Source organism: Octopus bimaculoides, chromosome 18 (genome assembly GCF_046866305.1).
Source record: "Octopus bimaculoides isolate indiv1 chromosome 18, ASM4686630v1, whole genome shotgun sequence".
NCBI lineage: Eukaryota > Metazoa > Mollusca > Cephalopoda > Octopoda > Octopodidae > Octopus > Octopus bimaculoides.
In genome coordinates this window covers 41,442,865-41,470,806 of record NC_142945.1, presented here as the reverse complement: position 1 = coordinate 41,470,806, position 27,942 = coordinate 41,442,865, and the positions used below count along the sequence as shown (strand labels likewise).

Sequence of the window (27,942 nt, the reverse complement as noted above, 5' to 3'; positions counted from 1 at the left end):
TTTCTTTGCCTGCTCATTGAAGAGATAAGATATTACCTTTAGGAACAACCTACAGAAGTGAGAGACTAAATGAGATTGAATCCTCATCTTGAAATAAACTAACTCTACTGCATTTGTGCTTTCTTTTTTTTTTTTTTTTTTCTGTTTTCACATCTGTGTAATATGAGATGTGATCCCTTGCCCAGTCTAACTCCTGCTAGCATGGAAAGTGGATGAAGAACAATAGTGTCTGTGCAAACGTGTGTTGTATATTTTTGTGTGTATCTTGAAAGGATATTTAAGTAGATTTATAGGTATATACAAGTGGTGTCATGGAATATGATACCATTTGTACTTTAGAATTGTGCTAGATATATTCACTCCTAAGGAGACCTGACAGTGGTCTGCCTATGATCAAATGTCAATGTAAAAAGAAAATACATAAAAAAAATTTAAGTAGGTTAAGTTGCCATGGGGACAGGAAATCATCCGACATTCTCAGTTCTTTTTCTTAAAGAGCTCCGACTGAATTGTTATATATTTTCTCTTCGCATGGTAACCTAACATGTGCGGTTGTAGTGTGTGATATCTTCAACTTTGATCTGCCCATCTTGTGACCTTTGACTGAAAGTGATCTTAATATTGGTTATGTTGAGCAGTCCATGTAATAGACATTGTTCTATGCCTCAGTCTATTTGCCTGACGCAGTTGAATAAGTGTGGTAGGAAAAGTATCCTATTACGAAAGCAGTTTTTTCCAACAAAATCCATTCCACTGATGCTGGTGTAAGTGTTTGTTTGATATTCTAATATGTGTATATTACATGACGTTTTGTGAGGTACCATATGCATTATATGCCATGTGTAGAGCTTTACATCCCCACTCTCAAATGACTGTTTATAATGATTTTTTTTCCAAATCCTGTTGATTCTAGGAGGCATCCTGAGCTGAATAAATGGTTCAAAGACTTTCTTGGTTATAAAGAATCTGGTAGCAACGTCGACCCTGTTCCACACTCGGCGACTGGTAAAGAGAGAATTAGTGGCGACTTAGCCATGGAAATAGGTAAGTACTTTTGTTTTGTTTAGTTTTTTGTGAATTTGTAAAATCTATCAGTTCTGTCTACTCTCACTGCACTCCTTGTGATTCATCTCTGCATTTTGGAGTGTGTGATATTTCTGGGTTAACAGATCCTAGGAGCAACACCTAGTTATATGACCAACTGTTTGTGTGCTAAACTTCTACTATATCAGAGCTGATTTTTGGCTACCCAACGTTAACTGTTGCATAATGTCTACTTCTCAGTCTCTGTTCTTGCTGTTTGGTTCCAGTTTTCCAACTGACCAGTCGGTGGGGTGGCAAGAATAGGGTATCTAAGTCAATGTGTCTGTCTTCTTTTAGGGTGTAGTTTGAGAGAAAATTGGATTCCTCTTTGAGGTATCACTTGTGTTATATAAACAGACTAGTTTCTCTGGTAATGACACTAGTTGCAGGACCTTCGGGTTCACTACCTCAATGTCTTGGGTCCTTTGACACATCACTAATTTTAAAGCCAACTACAAACCTAAAATGCTAGAAATAGCAACCAAATCTCTTTGATTGCCTCACACTATCTTTTAAAAAGATCACATTGGATAATGTCATAGATACTGTTTGGTGTTGGTCATGACTAGAATGGCTTTGATCAGATGAAGTCTAATTATGCGTTAATTCTTCCATTGCCGTTTTTCATGGTACCCTTTGTGTTCTATTTCTGTTGCAGATTTTTCAACGTGTAAAAAGTTTGGTGTCAGTTATCGTGCACTTCCTTCATCGTATCCACAACCCAAATGTTCGGGAAGAACTCCATTATGCAAAGAAGTCCTCAATGATACCTGGGTCTCATTCCCATCATGGTCGGAAGACTCCACATTTGTCACGTCTAGAAAAACTCAGTATGAAGAACATGTCTATCGATGTGAGGATGAGCGATTTGAGGTATAACATCTTAAGTTGGAAGTCTGTGTGTCTTGTCACTTTCATTTTTGTAGAATTTTCTTCTCATTCTTGTTTGCTTGCTCTTCCTCTTTCTCTCTTGCTTTCTCTCTCTTTCTCTCTTCCTCTCTCTCTCTCTCTCTCTCACGCAGACTCTCTTGCTCTGTATCCTTGTCTTAACATGTAATGATTGTAAATGAGCATCACCATCATACAAGTAATGTTCTTCATTTCCAGCCTTCCTTGAGTAAACATTACCTTACTTGGAAACAAATGAGGGTTGGCAACAGCCAAGGCATCTGGCCGTAGAAAATTTGGTTATGTTGCTTCCCATCGAAGTGATTTTAGGTTCAGCACCTTGGGCAAGTGTCTTCTGCTATAGCCCTGGGCCAACAAAAGTATTTTAACTAGATTTGGTTGACAGAAACTGAAAGAAGTCCATGTGTACTTATGTATTGGAAATTGCTCAGCTACAGGCAGTGACATGGCTGTTATTTCCCTTGTCAACCAGTTATTTGATTGCTTTGCACATTTTTGTGGGATTAAAATATCACTTAGCTAAAACTAAACAAAAAGTGTTTGCAACAGGAGAGGCATCCAGCTGTAAAACAATTTAATATATTTATTTTACCCATTCTAGCTCGGAAAAACCAAACATATATGGGTGTTACAAACATGTTTACTAATCTTGTTGACACAGATTTCTGTTTTACTCTTTAGTTTCTTCTCACTGCATGGTTATTGTAGGTTAGTGTCGGGGACCAATGCCTTGAGAAAGAGAATTCTCTTACCTTGTCTTAATAGTGTTTACATACTGTGGAAAAACAAGGTCAACATGTATACAATATTTCTTGTGAACATGTCTGGCCATTGTTCAAAGTATAGAAATTTGAGCTACAGTATCCATTGCATCAGTACAGTTAGATACCATTTTCTAGTCCTTTGTTGGCTGTATATGCAAGTGCTTGAATAGTATGAACCCTGAATCTTACAGGGTCCCAGATTCTAACATACTGGCTACTATATGGAAAATCTATATCAGCTGTTGCTCTTAAACAGTTGAGACTATATTTTGCAATTTATAATAAGCATATATCAATATGTTGGTTTGCATGCTTACTCCAATAAAAGTTTTTGAGGGCTCAAAAAGTGTCCAAGAATTGAACATATTTCAAACATTAGTGGAGGGATAGAATTCAATCAACTTTAGTTTTACTATATACTGGTATTTACTTAGTATTTATTATATCTATTTACCAAATATTTATTGTATATTAGTATTTACTATATATATATATATATATATTATTGGCATTATGCTGTGCTTGAGAAGACCTATCAAGCTAAATGAAATCAGTCATGGCAGATACTGGTGTCAGGCAAATGGCATCTATGCTGGTGGCATGTAAATGCACCCATGACACTCTGAATGGTTGGCATTGAGAAGGGCATCTAACCATAGAAATCACACCAAATCAGGCTAGAGTCTGGTACAGTCTTCCAGCATGGACAACAGAATTGAATGATGATAATAGGTGTCTACTATATATTTACTATGGAGTAATGGTATACCAGTGTATACTATGTAGTCATTGTATTTTAGCATGTATTATGTCTATTGTATATCATTTGCTGTGTTTGTATAAATGTATGCATTGTGTATTGGTGTTTAGCATTTAGTTTAGCAATATTCTTGTGCACGTATATTAATTGTATATTGGATTTTACTATATATGCTGCTTTCTCTTTTTAGTTAGATGTTGTCATTGAAACCAATTCTGCAGTCATCAAAGTGCTTGAGACTGTACAAAAAAAATTATCCAGGATGAGTCCTGAAGAAGCGGCTAAGTTTAGGTTAGACAACTGTTTAGGTGGAACATCTGAAGTTTTACACAGAAAAGCCATTCATCGGTGAGTATTGATCAACAGAAGTTAATTAGATTGATTAGTCTTTTGATTGGTATTGACCTGTTTAGACAATTCGTTTTTTACATGATTCCCTTTCATGTCTTCCATCAGGTTATATGGAGATAAGGCCCCTGATATAATTGATGGTTTAAAGAAAAATCCCTGTGTGGCTGTTCCATTGGTTCTAAGAAGGTGAGATACTGTGCCATTTATTTATTTGGATTGTTGTTTCTACTTTTAGTGTTATTGTACTTCAGTTGGTTGACGTTCATTATTATTATTTCAGGTTAAAAGCAAAGGAAGAAGAATGGCGGGAAAATCAGAAACAGTTTAACAAACTGTGGCGTGAGCAGAATGAAAAATTCTATTTAAAATCTTTAGATCATATGGGCATCAACTTTAAGCAAAATGACGTGAAGGCAATTCGATCGAAAGCTCTACTTAATGAAATAGAAACTCTTTATGATGAGGTTAGTTATTTTGACTATCTCTGGTCATTTACACGTCTTGGTAATTAAAAATCTTTTTTGTTTCTTTGGTATGTGATGATGACTGCAGTGGTAATTGTTTGTCTTTATATTTTGTAGCAAGCAGAACAATCGGAACGTAAGGATAACTTCACCCCTGGGCCTCACATTTCCTTTGTATACAAAGACAGGTCAACAATTGATGATGCTACATCTCTTATAGTACATCACATGAAACGCCAAGCAAGTAAGTAAATACTAAGATACTCTCTACACATGCCAATGTTTTATTTGTTGATTGATTAGTCCCAAGTTAGGTCTCTAGTCAAAGGTATTCCGGTCTTGACTTAGTCGATTATTTTACAAATATCTTTGAATACATTGTCAATTATGTCCTTCCTATTGAAAAGACAGGAGGGTGGGACAAGTCATTTCCTGTCTTGACAGTTTGGAGGTTCTTGCAGTTCTACTTACTAGCTCTGTGGGCACCTCATCTATCATGTTTAATGTACTTGCAGTTTGTATTTAAATGTCATAGTGGTTGGCTTCTGGGATAACTTTCAAAAATGTTTGTCCCTTAAAAAACACAAGCATTGAGTTGCATCATTTGATCAGAGTTAAGTTTTACTTAAAATTAGATTTTCTTTTTGTCCTCCTTCAGCTGAATGTTTATTAGAACGAAGAATATTTACTCTCTAAATTCTTGCAAATGTTTTTGTATTGTATACTAGCTATATTGTTTGTGTATGTGTGTATTTTAATATAGTGGTAGAAAACATAAGCTGATCCTTTTGCTGAAATTATACAGGGGTAAAAAATTTAGGATAACATCTTTGACCCCATGGTAATTTGCGTTGAATTGTTGGGTATTAGGTTACCATGTTTTTAACCTTTTCGAAAACAACCTTCTGCTGGTTCCCATTTTAAAGTGTTCATATATGAATTAACCCAACTACCACCAAAATCATAATTAAGAACCTTTTAGCAAGTTTGAAACCTCAGCTTAATGAATAAGCTTGTCATTTAAATGAGCTGTGCATTTCATTAGAATCTATTGTCCTTTCTTCCATGCTGGTATGAATTAGTGTTTCACTCATTACACATTCATCTTGAAACGAATAAATGTCCTCCCCAACAAAACTAAAGAAAAGTTTTTATTCATTCTTTGCTTTTGGCATAGCTTATCAGCACCTGCTTTATAATAAATACATTGTTTAACCTAACTACCAGCACCAGAGAATCTTCTCTGACATGTTGTCAACCATTTCTTCCTTTGGCATAGGTTTTACTGTAAAGACTTGGAGTATTTTTGTCTTTATCTTATCTGGAGGTTTCTCTAACAAGGCTCAAGTCTCCTTTGCATCCTACATCACTTCCATCTATTCCTTTCCTTTTCCTTATTCATCAACCCCTTCAGTTTAAAATAGGATCATAAAAAGGATTAAGTTGTTTATACTTCCACTTTCCTGTCATCTGCCACTTATTTAAAATTAAGATATTCTACAACTCTTTTATTTCGATTCAGGTATTTCCAAAGATGACAAGCAGCGAATCAAGCAATTGCTGTATCACTTCATTCCAGACTTGTTTTTCCTGCCTCGAGGTGAACTGAGTGATGATGAACAAGATAAAGATGATGGTAAGATTACTTGGGCAGTTTTACTTCAGCCAGTGTTAATGTAGTTTATACACATACATACATTAGTGGAACTTTATATTTGACAAAGGTCAGGCATCACAGCAGAGGTGTCCTTATTTTTGATGCCCATTTGAAAGAGGTAAAGGAGTTTCTTTACTGTGACTCTTCATTTCTACCAATACATCCCCACAGTGCAAGGATGAGATTGAGTGAGATACAAACGTAGTCCATGCTGTCCTCTAGAAACTGATGAGGTCACTCAGTTTGCTAAAGTTAGTAGCCAAATCTCACTCATTTTGCACCCTGCTATCTTAAATAGAAAAGATACATTGGATGATGTAGTCTTCAGCATACTGTGTGTGAAAAAAAAACAAGATGGTTATGGCTAGTGTGTTTGATCATAAACTTAAGATTGATTGCCATGTTGCTTATTAGTGATTAGTCTCTACACAAAATCCATATTCCAGACTGATGTGCAAGACTTTTAACAAGGAAATCTGATCTAAGTGCTCTCTCTTTTATATAGGAAGAATAGTTTGCTTCATTGACTCAGTCCATCTGTGCCATCTTCATGCATGAAGACCTCCAGGAGACTTTAATGTGTCTTGCCAATTAATGTGGTGAACAACTGAAGACATGGTTGCCATAAGGTCATCAAGACAGACTTGACATTGGTCACTTGGTCTAAAATATCTTAAATGTTCACAGAGATAATGTAGACTAATTTGAAATCCAGTCAGAGCTAGCTACCAGTAGATGAGGATAGGCAACTATTGAAGTACAGCTTCAACTGAAGGTTATCATCTTGGCTTGTAATGGTATAAGTAAAATATGGATTGTGTATAGTTTATTTAGCTTACTATCACCACAATCATCATTTAGTCCCAGGTTAAAGCAAGCTGGCAGAATTTTTACAGCACAGGGCAAAATGCTTAGCACTTTGTCATTATGTTGTTAGTTCAAATTCTGCCAGGGTTGATAAATGTACCAGTTGAACACTGGGGCTGATGTAATTGACTTATCCCTCTCCTGAAATTACTGGTTTTCTGCCAAAATTTGAAATCAATATTTAGTCCTGGGTTAGATCTATGGTCAGAGGTGTTCCAGCCTTGACTTAGCCAATTATTTTCCAAATAACTTGGATTACATTTTTACTGTTTAAAAGACACTAGGGTAGAACCTGAAGGAATTTAGCTGCTTTTTCTTTCTAATCAAATGACTTCAGAAGCACTGTCATTGCTTTCTACCATTGGTATTACAATCATGTATGGACATGTTAGGATTTACCAATGAAATGGTTATTAAGTTAAATGTTACTCTTGTAATTCACATTATTGAATGTTTAAATTATACTGTTCTTGAAATTGGGTATATAATCTACTTTATACTAGATTTTGTAGAGTCGTAATTAAGTGGCTTTTGTGTCACTCATTCTCTGATCTAAAGCGTTTTTTGTGCATGTTTGTTGCTTTTGTTAATTGTATTAATTGCATTCCACTTTGTTCGAGCAGACATGGATGTAGATGATGTTGACAAACCTGAGAAAGATGGTGGTGGCAGCAGTAGCAGCAATATCTTAACATCTTCCACTAATAACAACCATAATTCAGAAGTGAATTCTGAAAAAGATAAAAAATGTATAGAAGTGACTCCTGAAAAGCCATTATTAAATGGAAACTTTGATGCTATCCCACAAGTTGAAGATGTAAGTTTACAAGTGTGATGATATATTGTTTGTTTTTTATGTTGAGTTAAAACGATTTTACATTAAATTGAAAGATTACTCAATACTTTTTGTGAAGTATATATTCTTTAACAAGAATAGTATTTGCAGTGACTTGGAAGTTTTGACTTGCTTAGCCCTTCATCATCTGCTGAGGATAAGTAGGCTGAAGTTTTCTGAAGTCACTGTTAATAAGAGCAGTGTATTATAGAAGAGCCATTTCAGCCATTTAATATAAGGTGTTAATTTCAAATGATATTTATATCATGAAATGTTGAATTATTCATTGCACAGCTGCAGCCTGATCACTGACCACTTTGCTTCAATTGTTTAATAGTAGAATGATACTGATACATACAATGTTGTAAAGAAGCCAAAGAAAAAAAAAACTATATGGAAACTGAGGGTGACGAATGATGATTCACAAATGACTGATATCATAAGGTTAAAGGCAATTGCCATGAATACAGCAAATCCATAATTTTCTATGCTCAACACATTGAGAAGCAAGAAAAAAAAATCAAGGCCTTTATAAACTGGTTAACAGACTTAGTAATAGTTGCAGTGGAACCCTCTTCACAGGTCTACCTTGATAGTTTTGATATCTCCTGAAACAAATGTAAAATGAATTGAATAATTTTGTATGTTATTAGACAGGATGACTCTTCCATGATGTACTGGTTCAATTCAACTCAAGGTCTCTGATCGTATCAGAACTGCTGGTCAAATGCAACACTGGATGATATCAGCAAAAGAAAGATATATATCAGGGACGGCTCCTGATAGATTAAATATTTAATTTTAAGCATTTAAGTAAAGCTAAGTGAAGTCATGGCCAATGTTGGTGACATGAGAAAGGCACCCATACCAGTGACATATAAGACATGCAGTACTATCTATGGAGTGGTTGGTGTTAAAAATGGCATCCAGCCATGTCTCTGGTTTACCAGCTCCAGTAAACCGTCTAATCCATGCCAGCTTGGGAAATGGATGATGATGAAAGCAATATAATTGAAGGTTACTTATTGCATTCATGGACCAGCTTTCCAGCAGTCTCTCATAAAAAAAGAAACATTAAAATCAATTTGCATTCATACTTTAAGCGTGCACTGCATGGCTTATATATGAGATAATTTTGTTAATATTTGGAGGTGAAGTATTTTGTGTGTCTGTGTGCATAGTAATTGAATAGTTAGGGTGTTGGCTTTCAAACGCTCCCTCTCGCTACACTGTATCCTATATTAAAGAATACATTGCTTTGTTTTACAGTGTTTAACCTCAGTCAAAATGATATCGCTTTCCTTTAAGAAAGGGTCACCAGCTGCTACTAAAAGCAATTCTTGTCAATGTTTGGATTTGAATGTTCCTGTTTGTCTGATAAAATAGATATGAAACTAATTATGACACTAGATCAAAAACAGTTTTTCTAAAATGGAGATCTGAGTCTGTAAAATGGTATCCCTTTTCTATTGGTCCTTATCTGCAGTCATTAGTTCTTGATAATTAAACTTCAACTGTGGTTGGGAACTATAAGGAGATAAGATAAATTTAGTTTTCGACAACTTCCCTTGTGTTACAAATTGCTGTGTTGAGTGGAGGTGGGTGTGGAAGAAATCGGTACATGGCGTAATAGTGAAGCATTAGGCAAGGAAATGTCAGGGGTTTAAAGTAGTGAGCTAAAGGGGCTTCTTCACTATCCTTTTTTTTCTTTTCATACTCTTCTATCTATTAGCCACGTGTGTGTGTAAACAGTCAATATTACTGTGAAGATTGTGTGGGCTTAACTGAAGTTAATGAGGAACTATTTGAAATTGGGTTATTGTAATAGGAAGTTTTTTACTCCTTCAGACCCAGGAATTCCATCTCTCTCTCATATAAAATCCCCTATGTACTTTCTCATTTCTACAATTCAATCTAGCAGTATTGGTTTCAAGTCTTTTTACATACTTTCCAATAAGATATTTTTCTCAAGTGATTATCATGATGAACATAGATATGTTGCAGTAATCTCTCAGCAGTGCCAGAGAGAAGAGATAATTTAAAAATGAAAAAATGTGTACTTGTAGCATTACATTTGATCTTTTTATCAGATATTCCCTATTGTCCACATGTGCATGGTTTTACATTGTATGTGTGTGTGTGTGTGTATATATATATATATAAAACCTGTGTTTGTGTGTATATTATTTATTTGAAGTTGGTGAAACACCCTGTTCTTAAACATATCTGTAGGAACATACATGACAGTTAGAAACTCCGAATAACAATAGAGTGAATCTTTGTTTTACACTGTATATTGAAAGCATTCCCTCTTTGTGTTTTTTCGCACGCGTTTGTGTGATGTTATGTGAGCAAAATAGTGACAATGTTGATGTTATTTATAACCGTCCTGTAGCTTGCGATTTCATGAAGAGCAGCAAAATTAAAATGCCCTTCTTGAAAAATGTAGGTTGATGCCAGGCAGGGCATCTGGCCATAGAATACAACCTCAATGCCCCTTAAGTAATGTGTTTAAAACTTACATGTTAGGTCCAGTGTTGTTTGATTTTTGTTGCTTTGCATAAACACCTCCAGTGGCTAATTATGCATTATTTTTCTCTCTTCAGCAAGACTTGTATTCCTTGTTTTTTGTCAACAACAATTGGTACCTCTTCTTCCGGCTTCACCAATTATTATGTGATCGGTTGTGCCAAATCTACACTCAAGCTGTGAAAATTGCAGAGGAAGAAGCTGATGCAAAGAAGAAGGGTCGCAAGGAATCTACAGCCATAGCCCTCCGTCTCCGAGCTCAAAGTAAGAGTTTGTCTATTTCCAGGAAATTATTCGCATTGTTACTGTTATTTGAGGCAGTGTATCCTCTCTAAAGTCAATGAAGTAGTGTCCTTCAAGAAATTCTCCTTACAATAAGTACTGGGGTTGATGCAATTCTTTTCCTTAAGTCTGAGAAGGAACCATTCTGCTCCTCATCTTGCATTATCAATTTTAAAAGAAACTAGAATTATCTGCCACCAAATAAGTTTGAATTTCATGACTATAAGCATTGGCTGGGGTGATCATTAGTTTCCTGTATGCAGCAGAGACTCCTTTAAGATAGGGGCCGTATTGGATAAACCTTACTGGTTGAGTTGGTGATGGAAGCTACATATGTAAATAACTGGGATGACTGGGGCTTTATTTGACGCAAGACTTTTGGCAGTGTGTTGTATGGCAGACTTTAACATTATGGTTAGCAAGTATGTGTAGGGTTTGGATCAAGCCCAAGGTTGTGGTCGGTTGACAAACTGTAGAAGCCAGGGTGGATGGATTATACATGCAACTCGAAAGGTGCACAGTTTGTTGCACACAGTCATTGATTCTACCTGAGTTACATTAAGCTTACAGGTATCTTTGGAATATTCAGCAACATACATGCTAATTCAATGAATAAGCAGAAGCCTGATGCAGTCCTCCAGCTCATCAGATCTTGTTGAAACTAACAGCAATAGATTTACTTTATATATAATCATTGAATTTTATTGAAGCTGAAAAGGCTAAATTGGAGTTAATGAGGAAATATTTGAAATTGGGTTGTTGTAATAGGAAGTTTTTTTTACTCCTTCAGGCCCAGGAATTCCATCTCTCTCTAATATAACCAGACAGCCATGATAGTTGGTAATGTGAAATAATGTTTGTGAACTCTTTACAGTTGCAGTAAAATACTATTTGCTCTTTTGGTTTTGTGTGCTATTTTCTCCGCCTTATTTTGCACCTATGTGTTTGTATGTATGAGTTGAAGGTATGGTCAAGATTTAGCTTTTTTTTTCACAATCATTGTTCTGGGTTCAATTCCACTGTGCAGCACTGTTGGTTAGTTACTTCAACAATGACCTTGGATCAACAGAAACTGAAAGGTAGATACATCATGCTTGTAATTCCAGGGGCCCAGCCTTGTCATACACTGTCACTCTAAACTTGAGATTATTTCCATCTTTACTGAGCCCACTGCAAGAAATGACCAGCACAAAAAAATTTGTTATACTTGCAAAATATTCTGTTAATATAAATGATTTTATTTTTATTTTCTAGATGTAATAGAGCCAGATGAATATTACCCGTACTTTTTGGATATGGTGAAGAATTTGCTGGATGGTAACCTGGAGTCTAGTCATTACGAGGACCAACTGAGAGAGATGTTTGGGATTCATGCCTATGTTGCCTTTACTATGGACAAGCTGGTGCAAAATTTGGTCAGACAGGTACAATATTTTTTTAGAAATGTTTTCTTCCTTTAAGAATAACCATTACAAGCTCTGTAAAGCTTATTCACCTCTCTTTAAAATGAGACCAACTTGATAGCTTTAATCAAATTTAACTTAATTCTTTTCTTATGTGTAGCTTTGGGTTAACCCTGACGAAGTAGACTTTCGATTAAAGGCATTCCCAAAGACAGCAAGCTAGCAGTATCCATGTACCACAGTGTAAATGAAGAGAAAAATTGGGTTCAAGAGATATCAGATGTAGCATGCAAAAGAGAAGACTGCTGGTATTGTTATGTGATGCAAATGGATGAGAACAGCTGCATAAAGTGCTGATCTCTAATTGTGGTGAGACCCATGTGGAAAGGGTAGACCCAAGAAGATATGAGACGAAGTGGTGGGAAAGCATCTTCAGATGCTAGGCCTCATTGATAACAAGGGACCAAGACTTATGGCTTGAGAAGCTGAGCCAAATCCTAGCCATCTATACATAGACATGTCCCTTTGTCAGCAAGGAGGTCCTTGCCTTGTGCGGCCCACAGGTGCTGGTGCCATACAGTGTCACATACAATAGCACCCATTCCAGTGCCACATAGGAATGCACCCAGTACACACTATAAAGTGGAAGGGCATCTGGTTGTAGAAACCATGTGACTGCAGACAATTGGAGCCCAGCCAGCTCGTGTCAAACCTTCTAATCCATGCTAGCATGGAAAGTGGACTTTAAATGATGACAGGATGGAATACTTAGTGGCATCATTTCATCTGTCTTTGTGTTCTGAGTTCAAATTCCACTAAAGTCAGCTTTGCTTTTCATCCTTTCAAGGTCAGTGAAATGAGTATCAGTTGAAAATTGGTGTTGATGTAACCAACTAGCCAGATCCAATTTCAAACCTTGTGCTTATAATGCAAAGGATTAAAGACATTCTTAATGTGGTCATCTTTTTTGAACGATATAAGGCACAGTATATCAACGTTTCTTTCATTGAAAATGTTGGTTTGTGATACAAGCAGTTTTTTTGGCTACTATTTGTAGTAGGTCAAGTAACCATGTAGAGACACTGTTCTTGCCTTTAAATTTTACATGTAGGTTTCTATGCCGTGGTTAGTGTTTTTCAGTTTAGAAGTTTGTATATTATTGGAATAAATATTTTTATAGCTGGGCTCCATTCTAATAGTGATACTTAATTTGAATGAGCTGCCCTAAGGCAGGTTTGTCTATTTGGCTTGTTTTGCAGCCTAGTTTGAACTGTTTCCATCTCCAACCCTGTGTAAGTCAAGGGGATACTGACAATGTATTTATGTTATTATTCAGTAACGCAAGTTTATAAGATGTATTACTACCATAATCTTCCATTAATCACGTACACTATACTTCATTGCATGAGATTGATACCATGAAATTCTTCGAATTGAGCTCTATCATTTAAGCTTAATTAAAATATAGTTTGATTTTAAAATAAAGAAGTTAATTATACTAAGATTCAATTTTTTGCTTTGTATTATTTTTGTGATATTTTACCTCAATGCAAATTTTTGTTGCATGGGACCAAAACTATGAAATTCTTCACGCTTTCTTCTATCATTGAATCTAAGATAAATATATTTTGCTTTTAAAATAAAGTTATTTAGATCTGAACTTGATTGGTGGCATTACTTACTCTCCTCTCACATTGTTACAAATTTTGGTGTGAACTTTTTTCTATTGGACCAAATCTTAATTTTTTTATGCCAAAATGTAGCTAGGGACCAGTCCTCTTCAAAAGTTTTCCATTTGGTTAAGAACTGAATTAGCAATAAGCTCTGAAGGATGTTGTGTGTGAGTAAATTACGGCCTTAAGAATATTATTCAACTTCTACCGTAGTTGAATGATACACATTTGATTAGTTTCTTTCAGTTTCTGTCTACCAAATCTACTCTCATGGCTTTCAATTGCCTGAGGTTATAGTAAACATTCGCTCAAGGTTCCATGTAGTAGGACCAGAACTCAGAACCATGTGGTTTGGAACCAAATTTCTTAACCACATAGCCACATCTGCATAGCTGGATTATTATAGCAACCCATCCTCACTTTTCCAAAATGAACTTTGACATTTAAATTCCATGCAGCTTTTTAATCCTCAGAGAACTGCTTTTGTACTCACTATTCTCCAACCTAGTTTTGTTTTGTGTGTGTGTGTTGGTGGGGGCATTTAAAGTCAATGTAACTGGCCAATCCTTGAAAAGAACTGTGTACATTTAGTTTTACTGTTTGCCCACTACATACTTTTGTCTGTTTTTCTAATTTTTCTGTTTTTTTTTTTTCTCTTCCTCCTTGGCTTGTCTTTTGCAGCTTGCCCATTTCACTAGTGATGACACCTGTTCACACATCTATAGAATCTACCATGAAGAGGCAAAGAATAATGCTGTTGGTGGCCGAGTTGCCACTAGTCATCAGAGAATTCAAGCTGAAAGTCTGTATCAGAAACGGGTAGAAAGTCTGCTTAGTGATGAGAACTGCTTTAAGATAATGATTGTGAGTGGCAGACTTTGCTGGATTTTTTTTTTCTTTCTTTTCCTGTTCACTGTAAATTGACTTTTTGCATGTTACTGTGACATAAGATTTGAGGTTCTTGATCTGATGGATGGACATTAAAATAAAAAAATGCACTATTTTTTTGTCCTCCTGCCTCATTAATGTTTGAATGATGTAAAATGTTCATAAGGTAATGGTGCTTCAGCATGTTTACCTCTTGTTTCTTAGAGCAGACAGAATGTAGGGCAATAGGAGTAGGGAAGGACTTCTTGGGACTGGAGGAGTGTGATGGAGGGTTGGAAGAATTATGTGAAGTTACTATGGTTACTGTTTAAATTACGCTGTTTATTAATGTGTATCAGGGAAGAAGTATGTTAAAAGCTTTGTAAGGTGTATTCCAGATAAAGAAATGCAATATATTGAATGTTTTGATATCAACTCACCTGAGACAGGCCCTTGTTTTAAAATTATTCCCCAAACAGCAGCTTAACTTATTTTAGTAAATTTGCTATTTTCAAAATTGAAAGACAAGCAGTGTATCTCAACAGAAATATGGTAACAAAAGAGTTTTTAAGTACATGCTTCTTTTCATCGAAATGAGTTTGAAATCACACAAGGAAACTTTTACTTATACCAGGAAAGAATATATTTTGTTCTCACTCAGATCAACCTTGATCGGAAGTCTTCTGGCCTTGACTATTCTTTTTAGTTTACTTTACGTGAAAAGACATTCGAGCGAGTCCGTTGCCAGTACTGCTGGACTGGCCCTTGTGCAGGTGGCACATAAAATACATATCGAACGTGGCCGTTGCCAGTACCTCCTGACTGGCTTTCATGCTGGTGGCACGTAAAGGCACCCACTACACTCTCGGAGTAGTTCGCGTTAGGAGGGGCATCCAGCTGTAGAAACTCTGCCAAATCAGATTGGAGCCTGGTGTAGCCATTTGGTTCACCAGTCCTCAGTCAAATGGTCCAACCCATGCTAGGATGGAGGGCAGACGTTAAGCAATGAACTATTATTTTTTGTGTGCCTTTTTTTTTTTTTTTTTTTTTTTTGATATGGTCATCTGGATGCTGTTTCATGCATATTGAGTGATTGCATTGAGCAGTCTTTCTTGTGAGGCAGACTGCACTGCTTAACAAAAAAATCGTGAATTTTTGAGTAGGCATGCTTTTCAAAATGTCCTGCTGTTTGCTCATGGCTGTCATAGAAGTTCCCTTTTGGCTTGCAAAGAGTGTTGAATTTCTCATTGTGAACATAAATTACCATAAATGACTAATCTGCTGTTGTTGTTTGTTACCATTGTAGTTTAAGAGAGATTATCGGCTTACCATTGAGCTTCTGGATACAGAACAGCATGAGCAATCTGATGATGGCACTGAGGATCCAACCAGTGCAACTAAGTGGGCTAACTATATTGAGAGTTACACGGCAGACTCTGCCCTGCCCATTGATGTTCAGGAGAGCCTCACAAAGAAGGCGGTCTTTCTCCCAAGGTAAAGTACATTCGACCAACTGGTTTTATTTTTTTCTCTTTGACTGTATGCAAACGTTTTCTTTCTTTTTGTATTATGTACACTTTGGATGCACATGTAAATGTTTGTATATAATGTGTGTACGTATGTATATAAATGTCTTTGTATTGCAAATGTGCATGTGTGCACATGCATATATATATATACATACATTTTTTATGTGCATAAACACCTATACACATTGCAATGAGAAGATAAGTCTGCAATCATGCTGCACCATTGTTTCAGCTCATTCTTTTGCTTCTTCTTCCCCACCCACCTCTCGTTGCCATTTCTAGATATTTGCTATGCTGTAGTATTTTTTTCTTGTTTTTTTTTGTTTTTGTTACAAACTCCCACCCACTGCTTTGGTGCTGTGTTTCAGCTGCATTTACATAACTGGTTTTTTTTTATACACCAACTAATTGCTGCCTTTTTGGTTTGGGGTTTTTTGTTATTGTAAAGGTGGGAATGTATTTTGTTTTTTTTAATTTGACCCATTCCCATTGCTTCTCTTCAACTCACTGTCTCCCATTCATTAACGAACAACATTTCTCTGATTTTTATCACTTTCATAATCTTTAATACTTCTTTTCTCACTTGCATATCTAACAAATCTGCCTTTCCACTCCTACTGGGTTATAATTCTCAGGAACATAGTGTCATTGTCAAAAGAACTTCACCTAATTCCGTTTTTGTTAGGCTTTCTGTTTTGTTTTTTTTAAATCTTTCTGTATAGATTACAAAAAAAGGTTAATATTGGACTGTAGGTATTTATTTAGAGTTAAATTTAAAAAGAGAAGTTTGAGGTAGGGTTGGGGACTTTGATTTTTGCTGATGAACTTGTATGACTTATGGAGCAATGGTTGTCTGTTCTAGGTCTTTGGATATTTAGTTCCTGGATTCACCCTGATTGAACACTTACAAATAAAGGCATTTCTACCACAACAACATTGCATTTTTTTTATTTAGGAATAGTGTATCTAGAACTCATTCATCCAGTGGCCTTTGGATTTTCTGTTTAAGACAGTAGGGTGTGATTTGGTTGCCATTTTTCAGGTTAGGTGACCACAAAGAGACTTCCCTCATTGGCTTAAGGTGTTTTGCTTGCTTTACATTGTCTCACTTGACCTCACCTTTGACAGATGGGTTCCAGGGAGGGTCTAGATATTGAGAAAATTGCCTGAGGAAAACTAACGCCTTGTCTATAATCGTCACTTTAACATCCACTTTCCCATGCTTGCATGAGTTGGCAAGAATTCATTGAATCAAATTTTATGTGGCAGGATATGTTTGCATTGAAGATTGGAAATGGACACTGCTTGTATGACAGTGGCACTTGTTTATAACTATTACTTGATCCCAAGACATGAACACACACATGACTGGTTTCTTTCAGTTTCTACCTGCCAGTTACACTCACTAAGATGCAATTGGCTCTGGGCTGTAGAAGACACTTGCCCAAGGTGCCATGCGGTGGTACTGAATCTGAAACTGCATGGTTGTGAAGTAAATGCTTTAGCTTCACAGCCATGCCTGTGCTTTTTGCCTGTATAAAGATTAAATCCTTCCTATTCAGGCACTGGATTTGTAGAAACTTTAGATCCAAAATAGGATTATCCCTGTTTATTTGGCGTGTATATAGTGATAGTAATGTCTAACCAATCTGGAAAGTATTTCTGAGAGATTGTGCAATCTGCTATAACAAATTTGTCCTATGATGCATTTGACAATTTTCTTTTGTGCTTATAGGGTTGGCAAACACTCTTTGTGGGCCTTCTATATTAAACATTGTGTGTTTCATGGAATTGTTGTGGCCCAATACATAGTAGGGTTCCTGTTATCTTCTTTGATGGGTTTTTTTTCGTCTCCCCTTAACAAGACTATCTTATAGGTACAGACAAGTCTGGTGCTACCTTTATTTGGGTGTTGACAACAAAAGAAATTGCCGTTAGGCATTTTGTCCTAATGCTTTAACAATTACATCAATACATTTCCTTGGATGGATACTTTATTACATCGACTCCTTGAATAAAAGACTTAAACACGGAGTCATAAATATTTTTTTTTAAATATGGAGAGCTCATAGCTGGACTGTCTTAAACCATGAGTCTGCTCTGTCAAGACTAAACATGAGCACTTTTGCAACTGAGCACAATGGACTCTTCCCATTTTCAATAAAATTATTTTGAGTTTTTAACATTATCTCCAGTTTAGACAGCTTGTGTTTTTGTTATTTTTTAACTTCCTGTCAATCAGGTTGCTATACAGTGATATAAGTTGAGGTGCTTGTCTATGAAATTTGTGGCAACTGTGTGTGTGTGTATTATATTCGGTGAAATATTGTGTGACAATGCAAGGTTTTTTTTTAAACTTAGTTTTGAAATAAGCTTTTATTTTGGTGTGAAATGTTGGGTGGCCATCACAGTTGAGATTTGTTGAGTGTGTTGTTGCTGTTGACTGACATGTTTGACACCTGCCACTCAATCTTTTTTCTAGCTGAAAGACCAAAAAGAAAACAAAGAAAATATTTTTAATCCTGTTTACTAGGATGAATGGGGGAAGGTTAAGTGATATTGCAAAAAAAAAAAAAAGTGACTCCAGTTCATCTAAAGACAGTCTTCGACATCACAAAGGTTAACGTCTTTCAAGCTTTGGCACAAGGCCATTATTTTGGGGGTGGGGGAATTAGTCATCCTCCGGTACTCAGCTGGTACTTTATAACTACTCTGAAACAGTCGAACTTGGCAGCATTTGAACTCAGAACGTAGAGAGCCAGAGGAAATGCCTCCAAACATTTTGGCTGATTTGTTAACAATTCTACCAACTCACTGCCTAGAATTTTCAGGGTGGGGTCTAGTCAATTACATCAACCCCAGTGTTCAACTGGTACTTACTTTGACCCTGAAAGGATGAAGGGCAAAGTTGACCTTGGTGGTATTTCAATTCAGAACATAAACCCCAATCCAGTGTGGTGAAGATTCTTCCAGCTCACAACATTAATAACAAAACTACTCATCATGATCCTATAGCCATACAACAAGGGAACTTTTATGTCTAAATGGTGTTGATTTCTCTACCACCTTTCAGTGAGGGACCACATGTGTATAATGAACACTTTTTATTTCAGCACCGAAATTATGGAAATTTAAATAAATTTTGAAAACGAAGGGATTTAATAAAATAACTCAATCCTTTAGCATTCGGATTACTTTGTCAAATGCCATGCTTATTTCTTAACATTGTTTTGAATTGATCATGGCTTTGAGATTTCAGTGATGTGATTTTTATATTTAGAATATTATAGGGCTGAATCTGGCTGGTTTGAACATAAAACAGGTAGAATATCTGAGCTGGATATGACCAGTTTAAATGCTAAAGAGTTAAGCTAGTGTTTGGAACATAAACGAAAGGGTCTTGTGTAAAATTATAGTGGGCAGTTTAAATATGAAGCCACTGTAGGGTACCTTAAGCAAGTATTTTCTACCAAAGCATCTGGTTGACAAATATTGTGAGAGTGCAATTTGGTAAACAAAAGTAGGAGATGAAATGTCCTCTCTTTTATTTGTTTGTCATTTGACTGCGGCCATTCTGGAGCACCACCTTTAGTCGAGCAAATCAACCCCAGGACTTATTCTTTGTAAGCCTAGTACTTATTCTATCGGTCTCTTTTGCCGAACCGCTAAGTTACGAGGACGTAAACACACCATCATCGGTTGTCAAGCGATGTGGGGGGGACAAACACAGACACCTACATATACATATATACGACTGGCTTCTTTCAGTTTCCGTCTACCAAATCCACTCAAAAGCTTTGGTAGGCCCGAGTCTATAGTAGAAGACACTTGCCCAAGGTGCCATGCAGTGGGACTGAACCTGGAACCATGTGGTTGGTTAGCAAGTTACTTACCACACAGCCACTCCTGTCCTGTAAATAAATACCCTACTGTATTTCTGATCTATCTTCCCCTGTACTGATGTCTACTTTGCATTTCATATCTTACAAATGTAATATCAAACTACTAGGTTTGATAGACTAAAATAAATGATTGAAGGTAGTGTTCCAGCAATGACTATAGCCCATTTGTAGCAGCCAGTGAAAGAATAGCTCAACATCTCAACACAGTTTACTTTCACAGTTCTGGAAGTGGAACCAAAATGCTTAAAACTCTTTCTTCAGATATTCATATTATAATACAAAATAACATAGGTGTTTGAGCTGTTTATCATGTTTATTTTGGTTTCAACTTTTGTGTTTATTGTATTGAGGTTTTTAGTATTTTAAGTTGATTTAAAACATCTTTTGCAATGAGATGGAACTTTTGGGCTTTGTTGTATTGACACAAATGGGTACTTTGACAACCTATTGTGAAATGGAAAAGCATCTCTCTCAATGACTCTTTTACAAATACAAACTGTGTAATGTATTATATAGGCACAGGTGTGGCTGTGTAGTATGGAGTTTGCTTCCCAACTACATTCCAGGTTCAGTCCCACTATGTGGCACCTTGGGCAAGTGTCTTCTACAACACTGGGCTGACCAAAGCCTTATAGGTGAACTTGGTAGATGAAAACTGAAAGCTCATCGTGTGTGCACACACACACACACACACACAATCGTTTGATAGAAACAGACCAATAGAATAAGTACCTTGTTTGAAAAAGAAAAAAAGTACTGAGATTGATTTGTTCAACTAAATCTTTGAAGGCGGTGCCCCAGCATAACCACAGTCCAATGACTGAAAACCGTAAAAGATTTTGAGTGTGTGTATAAATAAATAAATATAAAAACCATAAAAATCAGACTGGGGCCTGGTGCAGCCCTGGTCAAACCATTCATCCCATTCCAGCATGGACAAAAGGATGTTAAATGAGGATATAATCCCACTGCTTGCCATCTTGGGCAAATATTTCCCACTATAACCTTGGGCCAATCAGTGTCTTGTGGGTAAATTTGGTACATGGTAACTAGAAGCTTACTCTGTGTGTGTTTCTCTTGCTGCTTGATAACTAGTATCAGTTTGCTCCCCTCCCCATAACATCTTCATCTTGAAGTTTGACTGGAGGTGGTGGGGGATATTTCTTTATTAGTCCCTGATGTCTTGTTTGGTACATTTCCTAAATACATTAGTCCTGACTATTCCAAATTTCACAATCCCATTTTTCAAAATTATTGCACATTTCCACGAGTTTATTTTGGAAGTGTTGTTGTGGGACTGTGAATTGTTAAACTAATGCATTTAAGGACATTCTTTCTAGACAAGACATCAAAGAAATGAGGAAACTCGAGGAAAATTCCTTAATGTGAGACCACATTTGGACACAGTTGATGTTTGACTCCCCCCCCCCTTATTTTTCCACGTTTGCATGGACTACAAGAATATATCAAGGCATTGTTTTACAGCCAGATGCTCTTTCTGTTGCTGGCCCCCTTACCTGATTTTCAAGTATAGTGTCTCATTCTAAGTGGCTGTGAAGGTGTTAAAGTGATTGGAGAATTTGACAAGAACTGGCAACAAAAACCACCTATATGTTGCAATTTCTGTAGAAGTGACATGTGTGCATTAAAACAATAACACAATGGTCTTTCAGTTTTCATCTACCAAATCCACTCTGAAGGTTTTGATCAGCCCACAGCTACAATTAAAAACACTTGCCTTCAAGTTGCCCTGCAGTGCAAGTGAACCCCCAAATCACATAACTGGAAGGTACTCATTAACTACATGGCCATAGTTGCACCTTGTGTTTATAATCGTGGTAGTTGAGTGTGTAGACACTCAGCACTACTTCTGGTCTACATGTTACTTCCTCTTTAGTGGTACATTTATGGCTGAACCTTCAATTATTAGCTGATATACTGGAATATTTGTACTGGAAATGTAATATAGTTGAATTCATTTCTAAATAGTTTCTCTAAGCCAGAATCTTGGACTTGTGGCAGTCTTGTTTGTCAGATATTTTATAAAGTTTGAACATTTAGTCCCTTCATATTTGTTCAATGAATTGACTTTATCTGCTAGCTATAGTAACAGTTGTCAACTTAATTTTAATGCAGGTTTTACTATAGTTTCTATTATCTATTCTCCTGTTCTCTCTCTCACACACACACACACTGCAGTGTCCCCTCATTATTAATACTGAACAATTTCCATGCCATTTCCTCTCCCTTCTTCCAACTTCTGTTTTTTTTTTTTATTCGACTTTTTTCTTTTTTCTTTTTTTTTCTTTTTTTTTTTTGGTTGGGGGGAGGAGCTGATATTTTTCATCTGTTGACTTTTACAAGTAGGCCTGACCGAATTGCTTCTCTAACCATTTGACTGAATAAGAAACTCTGTTATTAATAATTATCGTTAATGACTCTACAACAGCTCTGCTGCTCGTTTGACTTGTCACTTGTAAGGACGACTGGCTAGAATGTATTGCCTTGCTTTCCCATGAGCAATGGTGACTGACCTACTGTCGATAAGTGGTTGGATTTATATTAGCTTCAGCCACCCAACGGTCATGAAACTTTGCAGACAGCCTCTTTTACTGCCAGTTAGCCATTCCTTGTTGATCCAGTTTTACTGAAAACTTATTTCCCCTTCACAGGAACCTGAGACTTCGTAATTTACTGAAGGATTCCCTCGGAAAAGACTGTGATCGTGACAGTGGCGCTGCCTATCATAAGCAGTTACATAATGACATGGACATTATCGACAACACTGAATGCAAGTTCAATGTGAACTCATTTAAAATGGTTTATGTGGTGAACAGCGAGAGTTATTTGTACAAAAAGCTCTCGTTGAAACATGCAAGGGAGGTAAGTCACTTTTTTTTTTTTTTTTTTTTTTCTGTCATCTATAAACTTTTTACATAAAAAAATAACAATGGCACGTTTCTGTGTAAGAAAGACGAGCTGTTTCCTTAAATATAGTTCGGTTATCTTATTTTGACCTACTTTAAAACAAGTTCCAAAATTCATACTATTCTTTTAGCATAGGAACCATTTCCTAAATCTCCCCATATTAATTACTGCCACACTCATCACAAATTTATTACTTCGCTTCCATACTTTGGTCCCCTTTTTTCACACATTTTTTTTTCTAATAAAGCAAATTTTGCTTTTACAAATGTCAGTCCTTTACCAATAATTATCTCTAGACTGATCCAATGAAACTCAAGACCTGGAATCGACGTTTCTTTTTTTTTTTTTTTTTTTTTTTTATATCCTGTTTGAGGATTATTCTGTTTTCATCATCTCATTAAGCGAGGTTTATTAGTCTAATGCTTGTATTGGGTCACTTCATTAAGTTTCTCTTGATACATATATAAGATTTTTCAAATAACTGAACTTAACATAATCTACCATTTGTAATTTTCCTCTATGCTCGGCAGAACAACTTAGCTTTCATTAATTACCATTAAACTTTCAATCCTTGATCTCTCTAATCTTGACCAGTCACCACATTCTCTTCTCTATTACTAACAAATACTTGTTTCTTCTCTGCACTGTCACTGTTCCCTGTTTGCTTTTTAAAAAAGAAATGAGAATTGTTCTAATATTATATGAATGTCTTCTGAGTGTTCATTAAATCGGTTGCTTAGACTCTCCCCAAAATATGTTTGACTTTGTGCCAATGGGATAAATTATCATTTTATATATATACTCACTTCTCTTAAGTCAATAAGTACTTACAATGAATATATTAGTCTTAATTTATGATAGTTGGCCTTGTCTGATCAAAATAAATCAATATTGAATACATGAAACATTTAGGCCTTTTGCCAAACTTTTCAGATATTTTAATAACTTAAGTTTTACTTATTTGTGTGTGTATATATACATATATATCTATCCTTTTTCTGTCTTAGACAACTGAATTAAACTATCTTAAGGAAAAATTACAAGACTATTCTCTGGAGGGATTTTTCACCTTAGTTTCAACAAAAATACATTCTATTTTCTTTCTTTAAGAAATCAATTGGGTGATTTGAATTTTTTTTTTTTCTTTTTTCACTATGGAAGGGATATGTTTAGCTTGTCTCAAATTCAAGCATGCACCTGCCATTCCCAGTAATTGCAGTGGTTCTTAGTTGAATTCTTTCTCTTGTCTTTTTTTTTTTTTTTTTTTTTTTATAATACCTGCTATTTGCATGCCAGGGTTCTTTGTTTCCCCCCAACTCTCCACTCTACATTTTGTCTATATGGCTGCCTAACACATTGAGCATTCTTAACAAATTTCTACATTTTTTTTTTTCTCTTAGAAATAAACAGCTTATATTGAAGCATGTTTTTTTTTTTATGTTCCCTTTGTGTTGACTTTTCTGTTTCTCTGTGATTGTTGGTTGCTATGCATTATAACCATGCATCCTAATTACTATTATTTATATTTGAAATGATTGAGCAGTACTTACTACTGCTTGATGACTTGTTCAGAAATAATTTAACTTTTTGTTTTGTATTTTATTTTTTCAGTCCCACAAAAGAGTGTCGTTAAGGCTACACAAAAAGTTTGACAAGTGGGTTAACGATTGGCGTAAAGATCACGTGACGAATGACCAGGAGTTGGCTTGTATGCAGTGGATGACGGGTAAAACGGAGGGCATTCGGCCATCGAAGACAACTATTGAGAAAATATTTCCGGACTGTGCCCCTTATTATTGCTACAATAAGTACAAGGTGGAATTTTCTGACCATCCACAGAGACCATCCCATGCCGACTGAGGTTGAGTGAGTGAGTGAATGGCTCAAGTGAGTGAGACTGAATCACATCAGATTGATTGTGTTGAATGTGTTTGTGTGATAGTTTGGGTTGTTTGTTTTTCTTTTTTATTTCTTTGTATTTTTTTTTATGAGTGAAGGAGAGACAGATGTGAATGTGGTTGGGTGGATGTGCTTGCGTGTGTGTGTGTGAGTGACTACTATCACTACTACTTGTATTATTACCACCACCACCACCACTATACTATTACTACTACTACTACAACCACCTAGCTCAGTTGTCTAGTCACTGAGCTCATCAGAACTGCTCTTGCGCTACCGTACCCACATGAGGCAACTCTGCCTGTGTATGTTAGCTGCTGCTGCCAAGAATGTCGACACCATGGCTAATCTTTTGATCAGACTTGCTGCATTCAAGGCTGTTGTATAAAGAAAGTAAGAAAAAAAAAACAATCACCAGCCATGTTTGTTAATTTTTTTCTTTTTTTTTTTTTCTTGGGAGCTAGAATTGAAACCCTGCCCTCAGTCATCAAACTCAACATTGTAGACCATATTTTGTTCTCAGAATAAATCACAGATGTCTCCAAGCAACGTTATCCTGTTGTTTTAGATGTCAGCTTCAATCCAAATTGAATTAGCTTTTTTTATTTTGTCTTCATCTTTGCCTGTTCTTTTTTAATAATCCTTTATTCTGTAAACTGAAGGCCTGAAATTTTTAGTGGAGCAGTGGGTTAATCAATTATATCAACTTCAATGCTCAATTGCTACTTGTTTTATCAACCTCCAAACATAAACAATGAAGTCAACCGTGGTGGCATTTGAACGATACTGTTACACATTTTATTCGGCACTGTAACGATTCTGCCAGCTTACCACCTTTTTCTCTTTTTAATGATTTAAATTATTGTATACAGTGCTCAGATGCACTTATAACCTGTCAGAAAATGTTTAAAAGAGGCGAGGAGAAAGCAGCCATAAGTAAAGTGATATAAAGAAAGACAGCAATGAAAGCTACAAATACACACCGTACACAGAAAGGTGAACAGTAAAAGGACCCTAAAGAAAAAAGGGGTGCACATCAGGGGGTAATGTCAATGAATTTCAGGAAGCCTAGAATTTTGTAAGGCAAAATTTATACCCACCATTACACATTCAGTAAATGACACTGAAGTCCACTTGTTTTGTGTTTGAAGTATGCATCAATGTAACTATCATCTTTTGAAATTGTTTGTTGCCATGCAGCCACATAAGTGTTAACCCTTTTGATGCCAACCCAACTGAGACTATTCCTAATTCTATGATACAAACTTCCTGTTTTAAAGTTGATTTAAATTAAAACCTTCTATCAAAATATCTTAATTTATGTTCCAGGCATCATCTTAAGTTTTTACTAAGTTCATTAATGTCGAAATTAATTGAAATAAATCTGGTTTCAGGAGTTGGGAAATATCTTGGAACCAGTTGTTGTCTCGTGTGGGTTGATATCAAAGTGGTTGAAAGATTTTAATTTAGATAAGTCCATCGAAATTTTATGTTGATGCTCCAAATACCAGGTAAGCAGTCATGTATTTCAACATTAATATGGTAACAAGTTTTAACTACTATCACTAGAAAATCAGACTACCACTATGTGGTCATCCAACCAGCTAGAGATAGCAGTGCAACGTATAATGGAGGTTAGCAGGACCAGAGCTAACTTGGGGGCTAAGCAATTACAACCACCTTGACTATCAAAGGAGAAACTTCTAGGTCTACTGATCTTGCAAGAAATAATGACCAAATCTTGCTGATTTTAATAAATAATAAAATGGAAAGTCATGCTATCATGGTTTAAAGACAGGTCAAGTTTTTTGGGGGGTTTTTTTCATCTTTTCATCATAGGTATTTAAACCAGCCATATTTTTTTGAATGTTCAAACTGGCCTGATCTGGTCTTCATACTTACACTATGATATTCCTAAAAGTAAAGCGAAGATATGATGTAATTAATTAAGGTAAGGTGAGATAAAACTATTTGTTTAAATGTAGATGAAAATATGTTAATTTTAGGCTGCCTATATAATGCCTGTAGTAACTCCAGGTTTGAAGGATTTACATTCGGGCTTACAAAAAGGAAAGGAAAATAGCTGTGTCTTTAGATGAATCAGATATGTTGCTGAATTCTGGTCAGATGCTGAAGAATATTTTAATAGGTGTACAAGCAATGACAAATTTCACCTTCCCATTGAAGTTAAATCTAACAAACAATAATAAAGTAGGCAAAAATTCATTATTGGTAAAACACCGACAAATATTACTTGATACTCTGCTTGAACAGGATTAAAACAAAACGTGGGTATTTGCATTTGACAGTGATCTGAATACTAGAGTTAACTGTTTAGCATTTAAACTGGCCATATGCTACCCAAATATTCTGACCACATTCAACCGCTTTCATTTACCATTGCAAAAATAACAATCGCATCATTGAAATCTCAAACCTCTGAGGTAATGCATGATTAATTCAAAGCAATGTAAATAAATAAGCGTTATGTTTGACTAATCTGAATACTAAAGAGGTAAATGGTCTCCATAAGACATTTGTCACGGGAGGGGAGTAGGTGTGACTAAGTAGTCTTAGGTTAAATCCAGCTTTATGGCAACTTGAGCTAGTGTCTTCTACAACAACCCCAGGCTAACCAAAACCCTGTGGATGTATTTGGCAGGTGGGAACTAAAAGAAACACAATGCCTTGTCTTTTCTGAGCATAGACAACATCCACAGCGGTGACAGCATCCTGGACGACATTCTCAAAATATACCTTCAACACACCATGAGTATCTTCGTAGACGAAGCTAGAGATATCCTCCACGAGTAAGATGACTCTGTGTGTGCGAGTGACTGTCATGCAATACGTCTAGTCAAGAAGAAAATTTACTTATAAACAGGTGGAGGGATTAGTAACTGAAAGGGCAGCCGACCGTATAAAACGTCGGCACTGTATGCAATTTTCTTGAAAGAGGTATATGTTCGATAGTATAAGAATAGACAAGATATTGGTGTAAAATTAGCATGTTTGATAAATAGGTTTCACGTAAAGACAGACGAAGTACCGCTAGGCATTTCGTCCGCCGTCCTAACGATTCTGCCAGCTCGCCGCCTTATGTATTATACTAGATATCTAACTAAAGTAAATTTGGGACTTAATCGACTAGAATGGAGTTATTTCCCTTGGTTCATATTTTAAAAACCAAGCAGAGCTAGCATTTTTAGTTTCTAATTTTTATATTATAGGCATGGCTGT

At 36.1% G+C, this 27,942-nt stretch overlaps 1 protein-coding gene across 21 annotated transcripts in view; it reads left to right on the top strand.

The window, feature by feature from the left end:
- LOC106881986 (paired amphipathic helix protein Sin3a) overlaps positions 1-25,289 on the top strand; it is a 163,094-nt gene extending 137,805 nt beyond the window's left edge. For 14 of the 21 annotated variants that reach the window (XM_089366082.1, XM_089366078.1, XM_089366080.1 and 11 more), the window contains 14 exons: positions 914-1,044; positions 1,742-1,956; positions 3,707-3,864; positions 3,973-4,053; positions 4,148-4,331; positions 4,449-4,575; positions 5,854-5,967; positions 7,479-7,672; positions 10,297-10,483; positions 11,756-11,925; positions 14,259-14,441; positions 15,751-15,938; positions 22,548-22,758; positions 24,415-25,289. In XM_089366082.1, the coding sequence (XP_089222208.1) occupies positions 914-1,044; positions 1,742-1,956; positions 3,707-3,864; positions 3,973-4,053; positions 4,148-4,331; positions 4,449-4,575; positions 5,854-5,967; positions 7,479-7,672; positions 10,297-10,483; positions 11,756-11,925; positions 14,259-14,441; positions 15,751-15,938; positions 22,548-22,758; positions 24,415-24,663 (2,392 nt within the window). In that variant the 3' untranslated portion in view covers positions 24,664-25,289. The remainder of the gene's footprint in view (positions 1-913; positions 1,045-1,741; positions 1,957-3,706; positions 3,865-3,972; positions 4,054-4,147; positions 4,332-4,448; positions 4,576-5,853; positions 5,968-7,478; positions 7,673-10,296; positions 10,484-11,755; positions 11,926-14,258; positions 14,442-15,750; positions 15,939-22,547; positions 22,759-24,414) is intronic. The other 7 variants (XM_089366089.1, XM_089366087.1, XM_089366086.1 and 4 more) reach the window with 1 other exon arrangement.
- The last annotated feature ends 2,653 nt before the right edge of the window (positions 25,290-27,942 follow it).